At 37.8% G+C, this 16,715-nt stretch overlaps 1 protein-coding gene across 7 annotated transcripts in view; it reads right to left on the bottom strand.

Moving 5' to 3' along the window:
* Window positions 1-380: 380 nt before the first annotated feature.
* The window catches only part of LOC149183927 (calcium/calmodulin-regulated receptor-like kinase 1), a 173,962-nt gene continuing 157,627 nt past the window's right edge, over window positions 381-16,715 (bottom strand). For all 7 annotated transcript variants that reach the window (XM_089417321.1, XM_089417323.1, XM_089417317.1 and 4 more), the window contains 2 exons: window positions 1,623-1,826; window positions 381-1,217 (listed from right to left, as the gene is read on the bottom strand). In XM_089417321.1, coding sequence (XP_089273447.1) covers window positions 894-1,217; window positions 1,623-1,826 — 528 coding nt within the window. In that variant the 3' untranslated portion in view covers window positions 381-893. The remainder of the gene's footprint in view (window positions 1,218-1,622; window positions 1,827-16,715) is intronic.

Raw genomic sequence — 16,715 nt, forward strand, 5'->3', positions numbered from 1 at the left:
TTCATCAAAAGTATCTATAGCTCAAATACCTCAAATAGCATGCCATTCAAAACAAAAACATGATCCATTTGAATTTTTACTTTTGAGGGAATATGACCAATGGGTTTTAACTTTTGGGAGTGGCTTCTGATAAAAATGACCCAATCTCTTTAGTCCTAAAGAAACAACTAGAATCAATGTAGTTGGTCACCTATCAGTAAAAAACAGAGACAGTCTTGGCAAATCAAATACACTAACCTTGTGCATGCATAGAAAATATTGTTTTTGTGGCCATATAAGGCCACGTCCTAACTGTCCCGTTACAAGCAAAGAAGTTGGGCTCAAGAATGTAACAGAGGATCAGCTCACACTCAGGAAACACCACTGATGGAGGTTTGATCTGCATAAAGATATCTTACTACTTTAGATACATTTAAAAGAACCATTTTGGTGTAACCACACAATACAGGAAGACAATGAAAATTTGGCATATTCATTTGGCATATTTGAGGCTTAAGCCTTGCTCTTTTAAAGAAAATTAGGCCCAGTTTGCCACGAGGTGGCACTTTTTCTGACTTGTACACATCATCTTCAATATACTAGCGAAATTGTTTTTACATATTTGCAGAAATTCCAGAGGACTTCAACTGAAGACCTGACCCTGTGCAGCATATACTTAAATGTGCAACATCTGAAGTTAGTTGAAGAAGCACTGATGACCTGTAAGACCATTTTCAGAGCCATAAAGTTCCAAGTTCAACCAGGTGATTGAATCAGCAGGCAAAATAATAAAGCTTTGGAAAAGCTAGTTGAACTCCCCATCTTCACTGACTAAACTCTGGATAGAATGTTCAAAGGTGTCCAAGATGAGAAACTCAAGACAACCATCTCATCTTGCACCCAGATATCAAGTTTCAACAAGCTTCATGTTTCTCTGCTATACTATCTAGCTTGTTTAACTTGGATATCTGAAGCTCTATCTGCTCTACAACTTCAGAATTCCCTTCCCCTGCAAATGACAAGGCTTGGCTTAGATGCTCAATATTGTTTTTTGGTTTTTGTAATCTTGACAAAGCCTGTGAAACATCTCTCATAGTTGGTCGCTTCCTTGGATTCTTGTGAACACATTTGTATGCAAGAGCTGCCATAGTGCGAACTTCTTCAATATTACATTTTCCATTAAGCCGTGAATCCAGTATCTCTTCCCAGCCTGATTTGTCGTCTGCACCAATGGCAGCCTGTTTCACAAGTTGCAATTAACACAATGAGAAAATATACAGAAAAAGTTATATGTGGAGAGACTAAGGAAACAATGTCAATCTGCTTTGTAACAGAAAATAACAAACTATATCACTAAATAAGACTAAACATTAAATAGTACACAACAAACATAGCATGATATTTCTAAATTGACTTTATGAATGCATGTTGTTAACTCGATATCTATTCGAGGCAGATTTCCACTTTCTAAGACTTGCAACTATGGATTGTGCTATCTTCTGGAAAAATAGAAAACTCACTATTTATTGCCAACGCCAACAAAAGTATTTTACAAGGTTTTTACACAAGATCAGGTATTCTAAATTTTAAAATATAGTTTCACTTTATATGAACAGAGCATCACAAGGTTTAACGTAGATTACAAGATTGATATAATCAATCAGGCCCTGTTGTGGATTCCTCCCTGTAATCAGTTCGAATAGAAAGAGTCCAAAGCTGTATACATCACTCTTCGGTGTAAAGGTATTTGTTGACACATAGTCAGGGTCCATGTAACCATATGTTCCCTTGAGGCTTGAGTTCCGGCCATCAAATGTTTGTTCTTTGGAAAGTCCAAAATCTGCAACCTGATAAATAAATAAGTTCAACTCCATCAAAATTCGTAATTACAAAGTTAAATATACAATAAATTCCTACTACACACTATGACAAAGATTTATACAGCCATTAACTTGGATATTGATATTCAGCCATATTTTAATATATCAATACAATCAAAGTTTAGACTAACAATGTTGGAATATCCTACCACCCTATGGAAATAACTATAATACAGCCGAATACAGAATCATGCAGTATCAAACAAAAAAGAATTAAACTTTAAAGGTTATAAATGATACCTCTCATCTAAGTATGTGCTTCCTCTCCAATAAAGGTTTCAATTCCAAAACACACATATATCCAAAATACCATATAATGAGGCTCTCAGAGAATAAATATAGGAGTTCCATATCGCAACTCTTAACCAATGATACAGAACCAATGTGGACACTAGCCTATACCCTTAACTATTGTTATGATCATCTTACAGATTATCCAATCAGACTATCCCTAATATCATTGTAATACAGAATCATACACTATCAAATGAAAAAGAAATAAACTTTAAAGGTTATTGAACTTATAAATGATATCTCTCATATAAGCATGTGTACCTCCTATCCAATATAAGGTTTCAATTACAAAACACATACATATATTCAAAATACCATATAATGAGACTCAGAGAAAAAATATAGGACTTCCCTATTGCAATGCTTAGCCAATGATACAGAGCCAATGTGGACACTAGCTTATACACTTAAGTATGGTTATGATCATCTTACAGATTATCCAATCAGACTATCCCTAACAATAATTTAATTATGGTTACCCCTTAAGCCAGGGTAAAACTATCCAAAGTTATACCCTGGGTTCATAAGATTCCAACCCCCTATTGAATGACGTGTCACAAAATATGAATTGACTTCAATTTCTGACCTTGTATGGCTGTAATTCCAGATTGTGTGCTTGGAAGATCTAGCATGTTTTTTAACTATTATGATAATATTCTGAATAGGTTCAATACATGCTAGCACTTTTAAACAAATTTCTCTTGCAGCAATTTTTTGCCAAGGAAAACCTCTCACGGAAACTCCAGGGCACTTCCTGCATTCATGGATGATACTCAATGCAAACCTATTGAAACTTGACACTGATGATGACCCCATACCCAGCAAGAACATTGAGTGAGGCATGCAACAGAGGCAGCCAGCATGGGGAATTGACCCCAAGACCTCCTGCATGAAGCTCAACTTAAATTTGGATTCCTACTCCATGGAATAATGTTCATCTTTAACTTTGAACATTGAATAACCCCAAGAAGACATTCATTGGAAAGTGATATTTGCACAAGTTTACCCCATTGGAATTTGTTTGTTGTTGTTGTCACTGTTGGCTTGAGGATTGAATATCGGGCTGACCTGTTAAGAACAAATAAAGGGATGCTCTGAATTATTGTGCTGCTCCATGATATAGTAGGCGATGAATCGATGATGAGTCCTTTGAAAGAGACCTGTGGTTTTGTTGAAGGCCATTCTGCTGTCATGAATTCTTGAATTTCTTTGTTGATTAGCTCATTAGGCAATATAAAGAAAATCAACAATCCTAAGTGCCTTCAAATAAGTTGACAGAAAAGAAGTTTTTGGAAACAAAGTGGTGAATGATAGACAATGAGACTTATCACATAGCTTACTGCATCATCCTTATGAACAGTAGCTTTTAGTTTTTGTAGCTCGGAGAGCTGTTCTAGTCTCAAATGGTCTCTATGAGGCTAGGAACACAAGTGGATTAATTATCTCCAATACCCAGAAAAAGTTTCTAAGTGGAATATTTTAATTAGATTTAATTAACCAGTTTTAATTATTTTCCTAAGTCTAACTTAGGGAAATGGGTTGATTAATCGGGAATCAGGATTAAGCAGCAAAGCATGTGCCTAGGTATCTTCAAGGTATAGTGGAGTATGGACTCAGGTATGTCAAAAGTGATGGATTGCAATAAATAAGCTAAACAGACTCAAACTAACCTGGGAGTGTAGTGGATAGGAAAGAGCACCTCTAGGTGCTACTTCACTTTGGGATCAACAGAGCTCATGGTTCAACACGAAGTAGTTTTTTGTGGCATTTAGTTCAGCAAAGGCGGAGTTTATGGCAACTAGTTTGGTGAAATGTGAGGCCATTTGGCTTCACAAGAACCTCACAGGATTATTTGGTCTTGAGTTGGATCCAACAATGATTCACCATGACAATCAAAGTTGCATTAAGCTCTTTGAGAATCTAGTGTTTCATGATAGGTTCAGTACATATCAACAGATGAACAGATTGAAAGTTGCATTAAGCTCTTTGAGAATCTAGTGTTTCATGATAGGTCCAAGTATATAGAAATAAAGTATCGCTTCATCAAAGACAGGGTCTAGTGGGGAGTTGTGAAGCTTTAGTACATATCAATAGATGAACAGATTGCGTATATTTTCACCAAGCCCCAGGTGAAGGGGAAGTTTGTTTTCTATAGGGATAAGCTAGGGGTGGTGCAAAACACCTTTCTCGCTAGGAGGAAGTGTTGATGTTATTAGCTCAATCATGTGCTTTTGCATAGCCTTGGTGTCTAGCATGTAGATGTTAGATTACATCTTTAGGTGCTTACTTGAAAGGAGCAAGTGTTATTATGATTACTTTCCTAAGTTTTACATAGAAAAAGCACATTAATTAATTTAATTGATTAATGTTGGCCATTGGGCAAAGTTTATAAGGATAAATAATTTAATTATTCAAGTGACTTAGATCTAACCTCTACCATTGATCTAAGTGGATTAGGAATTAATCCTAGCCATCTATCACTTTGGTGATTGGGGGTTAGGGATTTAGCTCAAGATGGATATAAAATAAGTCTAAGGCAAAGGTGAAAAGACATATAGTGATTGAGAGAGTGATTTTTTAAAGGAGTGAGATGCTCAATGATCGAAGAGAAAGGAAAGGTGTGCAACAAGGGTTTTTCAGAAGAGAAGTTTGTGGAGTTTGAGATTTTGGAGAGAGAGGCCAATACTTGGGAGAGGGAGGCTAAGTTTTCTCTGTAGACCGAAGAGGCTAAGTTTTCCAACCAGTCCACATGGAGGAAGGGAGGTTGAGTTTCCTAGTGTGTCGAACATACAAGTGGAGGCCGATATTTGCAGGGGAAAGTTGAGATTTGCCAAGGCTGAATATTTTCCAGGAGAGCCAAATTCCTCTAGAAGTCAAAAAACTAGTGGGCCAAATTTCCAAAGGATGAATTTCTATAGAAGCCAAAAGCCCAGTGGGACGAATTCCAAGTTCAAATAGTGCTATATTTTATGTGTTCTCTATGGGTCAAGGCCCTAATTTTCCAGATTTAATATAGTGAAGGAAGAGATTTGTTTGAGAAAAAAATTATATTGTTCCTTGTTAAAATCTTAAAGTTCTATGCAGAAGACTGAATGTACTTGTAGAAAATTGAATGTACTTTGCAGAAAACTAAATGTACTTTGCATAAAATTGAATGTATTTTGCATAAAATTGAATGTACTTTGCAGAAAATTGAATGTTCTATGCTATTACAATTACTTAAAATGCAGATTTCTTCTTCACAACTTTTCAGATCAACAATTGTAGATAGAACATAAACTTAAGGATCATATGAAGACAACCAAACACAAATATAAGACACTAAGAGTTAGGTCCAATGACCAGGGAAAAACCCACAAATGGAAAACCCAAATGATTCTTCTTCTATTAGATTTCTTCAATTGTTCAATAGATTACAAAGAGAAAGAGAGAGAGAATGAGAATGAATAAAGTCACCAATGTCTAATGAACTTGTAGTTGAAGTGCTCTTGCTCTTTGCTTGAAGATTTCCTTCTCTTGATCAAATCTTATCCTTCACACTTGCTCTAGCTCCATGTTGCGGGGGAGCGCCCCCCCCCCTTCGAACCCGCTCCCGAAGCGGGCTCCGGGCGGGAGCGGCTCGGGAGCGCGCTCCCGTAAAAAAATTTGCGCTCCCTGGTCTGTTCGGGAGCGACTCAGGGAGCGATCGCTCCCGCGCTCCCAAAGCGATTTTTAATGCCCCCCCGATCGCTCCCTGATCGCTCCCGGGCATTAAAAATCGCTCCGGGAGCGGTTCGGCGGAAAAAAAATCCGCCGGACCAAAAAAATTAAAAAATTTAGAAAAAAAAAATTGTTTTATAAGGCCAATGGGCCAAAAAACATTCATTATAACTTCATTGAGCAAGTTTGGAGCTGGAGCAAGAGCATTGGAGCGAAGAGCAAGTGCTGAGGAGCGAGGAGCAAGTGCCAAGGAGCGAGGAGCAAGCCTGCAGAGGTAAGTAACTTAGTAATCTAGTTAGTTTAGCTGGTTAGGTAGTTAATTTAGTTGATTTAATTTAGTTGTTTGAGTTTAACTGTTTAAAAATCATGTATTTAAATTAAATTAATAAATTAAATTAATTAATCCCAATAAATTAAATTAATTTGCAGATTCAAGACTCAAAACCCTACAAACATCAAACACCATGGACCTGGCGATATTTATTGGCATTTTCCTCTTCCTGGTCCCTTTTATGGTTATTATGGTGCTGGAGAGTAGGAAACGGAGGGGGCCCCAAACTGAAGAGGGGGATGAAGAAGCCGGAGAAAGTCAAATGGGTGAAAACCCCAGTGAGGAGGAGGTGGAGGAGGGTGAACATGACCCTCAAAAAACTAAACAAGACCAAACTCCATTGTGGAAATATGTTCACAGGGTTGAAACAGGGAGAGGGGGTGGAACCACTAAATTTCATTGCCCCCATTGCAACACTGATTACACAGGTTCATACACCCGTGCTAGAAGACACCTCTGCGGGAAAATGCCATGGGATGGAGAGAAACAAATAGGAATCAAAACTTGTGCAGCGGTGTCAACAGCAGATAGAGCCAAATACATAAAGGAAGAGGAGGACGCCCAATACAGAACAAAAAGATCAAGGGTTTTCTTTGAACCAAGCTCACAATCACAAAGAACTCCTTCAGCATCCTCCCAAGGCAGTGGATATGGACATGGAGGCACAGGGTCATCATCTTTAAGGCGTAGAACCATATCAGATTTCCTTGATGAGGGGTGTAGGAATGATGTGGATTCAAAAGTTTACAGGTTCCTCTATGCATGTGGGATACCATTCAATGTTCTACGCTCACCTTATTGGCACGAAATGTTTTCTGCCATAAATGATGCCCCTAAAGGATACAAGAGCCCTGGGTATGACAAGGCAAGAACTGTTAGCCTTGATCATGAAAAAGCAAAAATATCACATTCTTTGAATAAAATGACAAGTTCTTGGACTGACAATGGGGTGTCCATTGTATCTGATGGATGGACAAATGTAAAAGGCAAGCCATTGATAAGTGTTCTTGTTGTGTCTGTTAGTGGTTCCATCTTTCTAGCTGCACATGATTACTCAGACAAGTTCAAGACTGCTATCAACATTGCAGAAGCATTACTTGAAACAATTGAGCGTATTGGCCCATACAATGTCATCCAAGTCATCACTGATAATGCTCCTAATTGTAAGGCAGCGGGAGCAATTATTGAGGATAAATACCCGAACATATTTTGGTTTGGATGTTTGGTTCACACATTGAACCTTCTGTTGCATGATATTGTCAAAAACAAAACTGAACAATACCAATGGATTGGTGATTTGTACAAGAAAGGAAAACAAATGATAAAATTTATTACAAATCATAGCAATACCCATGGCCTTTTCCGCAGTCACTCGAGATTGGAGTTGTTGAAGATTGCGAGGACTAGATTTGGAAGCTATTACCTCACCTTCAGGCGCCTTTTGAAGGTAAGAGAGGCATTAGCTAGCATGGTATCAAGTCCACATTGGCCGGTGTTAAAGGAAAGGGCTACAAATGTAGCTGACATGGCAGGTTTTGAAATGGTGGAGGAGGCCGCTCTTGATGGGCAGTTTTGGACAACTATGAGGCAGGTATTGGATTTCACCAAGCCAATTTATCACATGATTCGGTTTGCAAATACATACAAACCAGTGATTGGCGAGGTGTATGAGCAAATGGATACCATGCTGGGGGAAATAAAAGACATTGTTCATAATACAGATCCCAACTTGTACAAACTGATTCATGATTGTGTGTGTGAACGGTGGAATAGGCTTAACCTTCCACTACATTGCTTGGCGTATATCCTTATGCCAAAATACTACTCTACATCTTGGTTGGGCCAACCTACAGCAGGGGGTGGGGTTAGGACCAAACCCCATTTAGATCAAGAGGTAACTAAAGGATATCTGGAAGCATTAGAAAAATTGGTACCTGACAGGGAGGAATGTGCAGTTGTGCGCCTTGAAATAGGCAGATACTTCAGAGGCACTGGTTTGTATGGTAACTTCCATGCAATGGACGACAAAGATAAATTTGATTCTCTCACATGGTGGGAAACATATGGCGGCCACGGACTTTTGCCAAAATTGGCAAAAAAAGTTCTTTCACAGGTTGTAAATTCTTCTTCTGCAGAGAGGTGTTGGAGCACCTATAGTTATATACATAATGTGAAAAGAAACAGACTCAACGAAAACCGAGCAGAAAGCTTGGTTTATGTGCACTACAACTTGAGGTTGTTGAGTCATTACTGTGATTGGGCTAATGAGGATCCCACATATAAAATTTGGGACAATCACCCAGAGGACGACAATTTGGAGGATGGCATTGTACATATTAAAGAACTAGAAGAGGAACTTGTAAGGGATGAAAATGAAGCAGTTGCAGCAGCCATGCCACCTCCACCTCCACCATCCAGTAGCAGTGCTCGAGGCCCGAGTCTTGTTCCTTTGCGGTCGCCACCTCCATCTACACCCTCGCGTGGAGGTTCTAGTTCTGGTCGTCGGTCTGTGCGGGAGACTCCTAGAAGACCACCACGACCTGCTTATACTCTTGGAGACTCTCGTGGCAAGGGCCACATGTAGATTTACAGTTTACTTGTCTTTTTTAGTTTCTATTAGACTTTAGTTTTCATAACTGTTGAGTTTTGAGTCCTTGACTCTTGACTCTTGACTCTTTCATATCATTATGATATTTTTTGTAAACATTATATCACTGTGACAATGAAAATTTGAAGTTTGAAGTTGGGCCTTGGCAATTATAACTCATTGGTAATGATTGTAAATTATGAATATGATGCTTTGTGAAAGACTAAAGTTGTTTCATTTCATCTCATTATTCATGTTTCATTTTATAAATTTTTAACATTTCATATCATGTTAACAACTTAACAGTTAGAAGTTAGGAGTCAAGACTTAGAAATATCTTCGATATTACTTCTTGTAATGGTTAAACTTAGCTTACAAGTACAACTTTGGTGATCAATGATGATAAATGTTATTGAATTTTCAATTCTGAAAGCTTGAAGTTGAAACTTTAATATTGAATTTGATGAATCATGATTTATAAGACTCAATATGTTGCAGTTGTAATATGTATTTTACTAACTTGTGGACATGGTTGATGACGATTATAATTTCTAGATGATTGATGTGATATGGTTCAATGATCAATTTATGTTTTTTTATGTTTTTTATGTTTTTTATGTCTATTTCATCATTCTACATGTTTTTGTTGACATATATGTATCAAAAATTAAAAAATATAAAAATATATATATATTTTTAAAAAATTGCTCCCGGATTCGCTCCCAAACCGGGAGCTTCTAAAAATGGTCGCTCCCGCTCCTGTTTTCGCTCCCGCTCCCGCTCCCAAGTAACATTGCTCTAGCTCTTCCCTTGCTCTTACTCTTCACTTGCTCTCACACTTCTCTTGCACACACTCAACAATAGGTCTCCTTCTTCACAATGAGCATGCTTCTCTCAACTCTCACTTGCTCTTGCTTAAATAGATGATAAATTAGAGGAGTTACAAAATGAATTCATGCCTTGAACCAATAATAGGAGAATCGAATTCCATGAGGGAGGAGTTACTTGAGGAGAAGTGTAACTCATCCCAAGAATAGAGAGAGAGGTACACTTGTCTTGAAGAGTTATAATTCGAATTAGGGAGAGAGAGAGTTACACTTAGACATAAGAGAATATTTTGGTGAAAATTACAAATCGAATAGAATGAGGGAGTTACAAGTGCATTTAATGAGGAGTTACACTTTGCCATACATTGAAATAGTGAGGGAGAGTTACATTCTCTTAAGTGTGGAGTTACTATTTTATTCCAAGAGAGAGGTTTGATTTGCCAAGTAAGATATTCTCAATTTAATTTACTTATTCCATGAGAGAATTTGTTTTTATTAATCTATTAAAGGTGAATGACTTTAGATTATTTTATAAATAACAGTGTCATAATAATAATAATAATAATAACACTAGTAAAGATAAAAATATTAATTCTTGACTTGTATAATCATGATTGATTTGATTTTAAAGTGGATTCCATGTATCGAGATCATCCTCGATCATTTAGACATGACTTTCTATTTTTGGAAAGTCGCTTCCAAATTGAGATGTGACTTAATACTTTTGGAAAGTCCTATTAGAATTGTCAAAAATGAAATTTTATTATAGGTGATTCAAACAGAACTCAAAGATATGATTTCTCCTAGGAGAAATTCATCCCTGAGCGGCCAAATTTTAGCATTCCTGATGTTGACTTTCCCATTTTATTTCTGTTGCAATTTATTTTTGAAAGTTAAAAATAGTAAATACTAGTGTTTTTTTCCAACAGTTTTCAGAATTTTATTGAGTAAATATTTTTCTAGGTATAAAATAATTGTTGAGGAATTAATAAATTAGACCTAGTATTAAAAGTTAACAATTGCTTTGTAAGGAAAAGGAAAGAGAGCTTTGAAAACATTCAGCCTCCCTTTTGGGAGTAAGTTTGATAACAAGAAAGACTTTTGGACATTTATAACCAAACCTACAACTTTTTCGTACAGGGATAATATGCACATGAATAAATTGAGATCCTGGATTGACCCTAAGCCAAAAAGCAGTATATCATCGACGAACAAGAGGTGAGCAACTCTGATTGAGAAAACTATTGGCCCTTTCTTTTGCATTTAGCTTGCTAAGAACATCCACCAAAAAAATAAATATCTAAGAAGATAAAGGACAATCCTGACGTAAGCCATGGGAGACCCAAAAGAAGCTGTAGGAACATCCATTGATCAGAATAGTGGAAGAGACTGAGAATGCATCCCATCATCCAATTGACTGAGTTAAGGTTTAAGCCTATCTTCAAGAGGAGCAGGCACAGGATGGTCTAGCTGATTCAATCATAAAATTTTGACAAATCAATCTTTAGAATAGTAGCTTCTCTTAATAGAATGAAGAGCCTTCTAAGCTAATGCCACTATGTTATGAATCTGACAATGTAGTAGGAACCCAATTTTTTCTTTCAAGATAAACTGATCAAGAATTTGTTTAAGCCTTAGAGCAATGATCCTTGACACTAACTTGTAGATAGCATTGCAGCACCAAATTGGTCTATAATCGTCGAAAGATAAGGAGTTTTGCTTCAAGGGAATGAATGCTATGAATGTTGAGGTCATGGCGCCAAGCAGTTTCCCAGATCTTTAAGGATTCCTAATAACTTTCAATAGATCCTCTTCAATAATATCATAGAAGCCCAAAAAGAATTTAACAATCAAGTTGTCAAGAGTTGGGCCCTTACCTTTTTCAATAGAAGATAAGGCATACATAATTTCCCCTTCAAAAACTTTTGCTTCTAGTGAATTATTCATGTCTTTCATAAATGTCCCTGGATAGAGATTATAGGCTTGAATCATTTCTTGAATGGGGTAGTGTTGAGGCTCCTTAAAGAGTGAGTTGCAGTAATGAATCCTGGCTTCTTTTTTTTCCTTAAAAGATCTAGCCACTATTCCTTCATGGTTTTAATCTCTCAAATAGTATTGAGAATGTTCTGATAGTTTGCATACTTATGAAAGATTTTTTTGTTATTATCCCCCTCTTGGATCTATATCACCCTACTATTTAAATGCCAAACAACTTCCTCTCTGTCCAGCAGAACCTTGCACTTTGATTCCAAATATTTTAAACAGGATAGCCCATCCTTTGAAAAGCACTTTTACTGATTATCTCTGTTAAAAAAACACACAGAATAGGCAAGAGATAAGATAATTGTGAGTTGCATTTATTATTCACAATGATATACATTTATAATACATTCTTACAACTATTGGTTTCATATTCCAAGGTCTATTGGACTCCAGTGACTATTCACATTCCACCACACCAACCCTTAGCAAACTAGGTGTCCAACATTACCCCCCTTAATCCGAGGGGTATATACGAGTCCAAGAAGAGAGTTATAATACAAAAGTGGCAGTCAATGGCTAAATGTGCTCTCTCAAATGAAGATATAAAGTGGGAGAACTCGAGGTCTCAACCGGTGGTGGTTAAAGGATGACCACCAACACTAGAATGCTTAATGCAATTCCTGGAACTCTTCCAAATCTAGCAAGAAGCTGAAAACTTCTGCTAGAGGAAGTGCTCCCTAATTTTGTGAAAAGGGAGACCTTTGGATCTCAACATGGAACGCTTAGTGTGATTACCGAAACAGTTCCAAATCTGGAAATAAGTTGTTAACTAAGTAAACCTGACACGGGGATTCGGGGTTCATAGGATACGAGGATTCGAGTGTCGAATTTGGACACGTTGACCTCTTGAAACAAGACACATAGGATTCGTTATATATTATTTTATTAAATAAATAAATATATATATATATATATATTAAAAATTAGATATTTCTTACACAAATTCTCATTCATGATACAAATTCATTGATTTCAAACATAGATCTTCATCTAGATGTTAGTTTTAATGTTTACAAAGTAAGTTAGTAACATTATAACATGCATAGTACATACAAAATTCAAATACATGTCACATAAATCATGATTCATAAATGAAAGACAACTTACAAGATAGTAAGATAAAGGCACTGACAGCTGTAGTTTTCTCATTAAGTCATCAAATCAAAATGTGTTACATAGGTAGTGCAATGCCAATGGAAAATAGAAATAAAAAATATAAAACAACTACAAGTATACAAGCCTCAAGGCAATAGGTAGCCCATGACTCATGAGTCATCAATCCTCATAGTCATCATCAGAATCAGCATCAATGTCCTCATCATCATGGTCACCACTGCTCTCCTCTACATCCTCCTCCCCTGTATCCATAGTCGCCTCTGCATCTGCTACTGTGGAGGATGACCTCTCTAAAATATCACCATCATCAAATCTAACAGGCTCTAGCATTGGATCATTGAGATCCATGTTGCCCAATGCCAACTCAACACTACTGTCCAAACCCATATCATCAGGAAAGACATCCCACATATTTGTCTTTCTCCTCAACCACTTTTCCCTCTGCCTATAAATAAGATGAAGGTTGGTGTGCACATACACCATTGTCTCTGACCTGGACTGCTCAACCCTGCTCTTCTTCACACTATACAAATTCCCATATGTGCTCCAATTCCTCTCACAACAAGAGGATGAAGTCACCCGAGAGAGGAGCCTCATGGCTAACTGCTAAAGAGGACGGCTTGTTTCCCCATGATTTGCCCACCAAGAATAGGGCTTCTTAGCCCCCCTGTCTCTAATCACATCATATCCTGTAAATTGACCAATGCCAGTGGAAAACTCTACAAAGGCATCCTCCACCTCATCAAGCAATGTTCTATCCTGGAAAACCCGCCTGAATGCATCTTTCCTCCCCTGTGAGATTTCACCATCCATGTGAGGATGGAATCTGCAGGAAGGTCCACCATTCAGCCACTCGTGGTTGTAGTATATGACATTATGACATGATGAGATACATTATCATATTTTTTGTTGATATTTTGAGGCTGAGTTGGGACTCAGGAGTCAGGACTTACTATTCAGGACATGATTCAATGTTATGTGTGATTTTAGCGCTAGAAATGATATTAAACATCTTATATATTAGTTTTTTTATCATATTTATGTGTCAATGTATTTATTTTATGTTGTAGATGGTTTAGATATTAAAAAAATGGAAAAAAAATGAATATTTTTGTACCAAACGATTTTTTCCCGCTTTTTTCCGATTTTTTCCCGATTTTTCCGATTTTTTTCCGATTCGTTCCCCGCGCCGATTTAATCCCGATCGCGCTTTTCACAACATTGGTTTATACTTTAGTTACTTAGTAATTTAGTAATTTAGTTTAGTTTAGGTAGTAATTTAGTATATAAATCATGAATCTAAATAAATTAAATTAATTTTCTCATTCCTATTCCCATTCCCATTTCCATTAAATGTTGCAGATTCAAAAGCCTACAAATATCAAACATCATGGACCTAGCTATATTTCTTGGCATTTTCCTCTTCTTGGTCCCTTTTCTGGTTATTATGGTGCTGGAGAGTAGGAAATGGAGGGGGCAGAATGAAGAGGGGGATGAAGAAGCTGGAGAAAGTGGATTTGATGAAAACCCCGGTGAGGAGGAGCTGGAGGAGGGTGAACATGACTCTCAAAAAACTTAACAAGACCAAACCCCATTGTGGAAATATGTTAACAGGCTTGAAGCAAGGAAAGGGGGTGGAACCACTAAATTTCATTGCCCCCATTGCAACAATAATTACACAGGTTCATACACCCGTGCCAGAAAACACCTCTGCGGGAAAAGGCCATGGGATGGAGATAAACAAATAGGAATCAAAACTTGTGCAGCTGTGTCAGTAGCAAATAGAGCCAAATACATAAGGGAAGAGGAGGAAGCCCAATACAAATCTAAAAAATCAAGGGGTTTCTTTGAACCAAGCTCACAATCACAAGCACAAAGAACTCCTTCAGCATCCTCCCAAGGCAGTGGATATGGAGGCACAGGGTCACCAGCTTTAAGGCGTAGAACCATATCAGATTTCCTTGATGAGGGGTGTAGGAATGATGTGGATTCAAAAGTTTACAGGTTTCTCTATGCATGTGGGATACCATTCAATGTTCTTCGCTCACCTTATTCGCACAAAATAGTTTCTGCAATCAATGATGCCCCTAAAGGATATAAGAGCCCGGGTATGACAAGGCAAGAACCGTTGGACTTGATCATGAAAAAGCAAAAATATCACATTCTTTGAATAGAATGACAAGTTCTTGGACTGACCATGGGGTGTCCATTGTATCTGATGGATGGACAAATGTAAAAGGCAAGCCATTGATAAGTGTTCTTGCTTTGTCTATTAGTGGTGCCATCTTTCTAAATGCATATGATTACTCAGACAAGTTGAAGACCACCATCAACATTGCAGAAGCGTTACTTGAAACAATTGACCGTATTGGGCCATACAATGTCATCCAAGTCATCACTGATAATGCTCCTAATTGTAAGGCAGCGGGAGCAATTATTGAGGATAAATACCCCAACATATTTTGGTCTGGGTGTTTGGTTCACACATTGAACCTTCTGATGCATGATGTTGTCAAGAAAAAAAATGCACAATACAAATGGATTGGTGATTTGTACAAGAAAGGCAAACAAATGGTAAAATTTATTACAAATCATAGCAATACCCATGGCCTTTTCTACAACCACTCAAGATTGGAGTTGTTGAAGATTGCGAAGACTAGATTTGGTAGCTATTACCTCACCTTCAGGCACCTTTTGAAGGTAAGAGAGTCATTGGCTAGCATGGTATCAAGTCCACACTGGCAGGTATTAAAGGAAAGGGCTACAAATGCAGCTGACAGGCGAGGTTTTGAACTGGTGGAGGAGGCCGCTCTTGATGGTATGTTTTGGTCAAGTGTGAGGCAAGTATTGGATTTCACCAAGCCCATTTATCACATGATTCGGTTTGCAGATACAGATAAACCAGTGATTGGCGAGGTGTATGAGCAGATGGATACCATGTTGGGGCAAATAAAAGATATTGCTCATAACAGAGATCTCGACTTATACAAACTGATTCGTGATTGTGTGTGTGTACGGTGGAATAAACTTAATCTTCCACTACATTGCTTGGCATATATCCTTACACCAAAATACTACTCTACATCTTGGTTGGGCCAACCTGCACCAAGGGGTGGGATTAGGACCAAACCCCATTTAGATGCAGAGGTAACTAGAGGATATTTGAATGCATTAGAAAAGTTGATACCTGACAGGGAGGAAAGTGCAGCTATGTGCCTTGAAATAGCAGATACTTCAGTGGCACTGGTTTATTTGGTACCTTCCATGCAATGGAAGACAAAGACAGATTTGATTCTCTCAAATGGTGGGAAACATATGGCGGCCAGGGACTTCTGCCAAAATTGGCAAAAAAAAGTTCTATCGCAGGTTGTAAATACTTCTTCTGTAGAGAGGTGTTGGAGCACCTACAGCTTCATACATAATGTGAAAAGAAACAGACTCAATGAAAACCAGGCAGAAAGCTTGGTTTATGTGCACTACGACTTGAGGTTGTTGAGTCATTACTGTGATCGGGCTTATGAGGATCCCACATATAAAATTTCGGACAACCACCCAGAGGATGACAATTTGGAGGATGGCACTATACATCTTGAAGAACTGGAAGAGGAACTTATAAGGGATGAAGATGATGCAGCTGCAGCAACCATGCCACCTCCACCATCCAGTAGCAGTGCTCGAGTTCTGAGTCTTTTTCCTTTGTTGTCACCACCTCCATCTACACCCTCACGTGGAGGGCATGTGCCTTCTAGTTCTAGTCGTTAGTCTGTGCGGGAGACGCCTAGAAGACCACCATGACCTGCTTATACAGGAGACTCTCGTGGCAAGGGCCACATGTAGATTTACAATTTACTTGTCTTTTCTAGTTTCTATTAGTTTTCATAACTGTTGAGTCTTGAGTCCTTGACTCTTGACTCTTGACTCTTTCATATCATAATGATATTTTTTGTAAACAATATATC

The sequence above is a fragment of the Pinus tabuliformis genome, chromosome 3_2 (assembly GCF_031772625.1).
Source record: "Pinus tabuliformis cultivar Carrire ecotype Pingquan chromosome 3_2, CPIR1, whole genome shotgun sequence".
NCBI lineage: Eukaryota > Viridiplantae > Streptophyta > Pinopsida > Pinales > Pinaceae > Pinus > Pinus tabuliformis.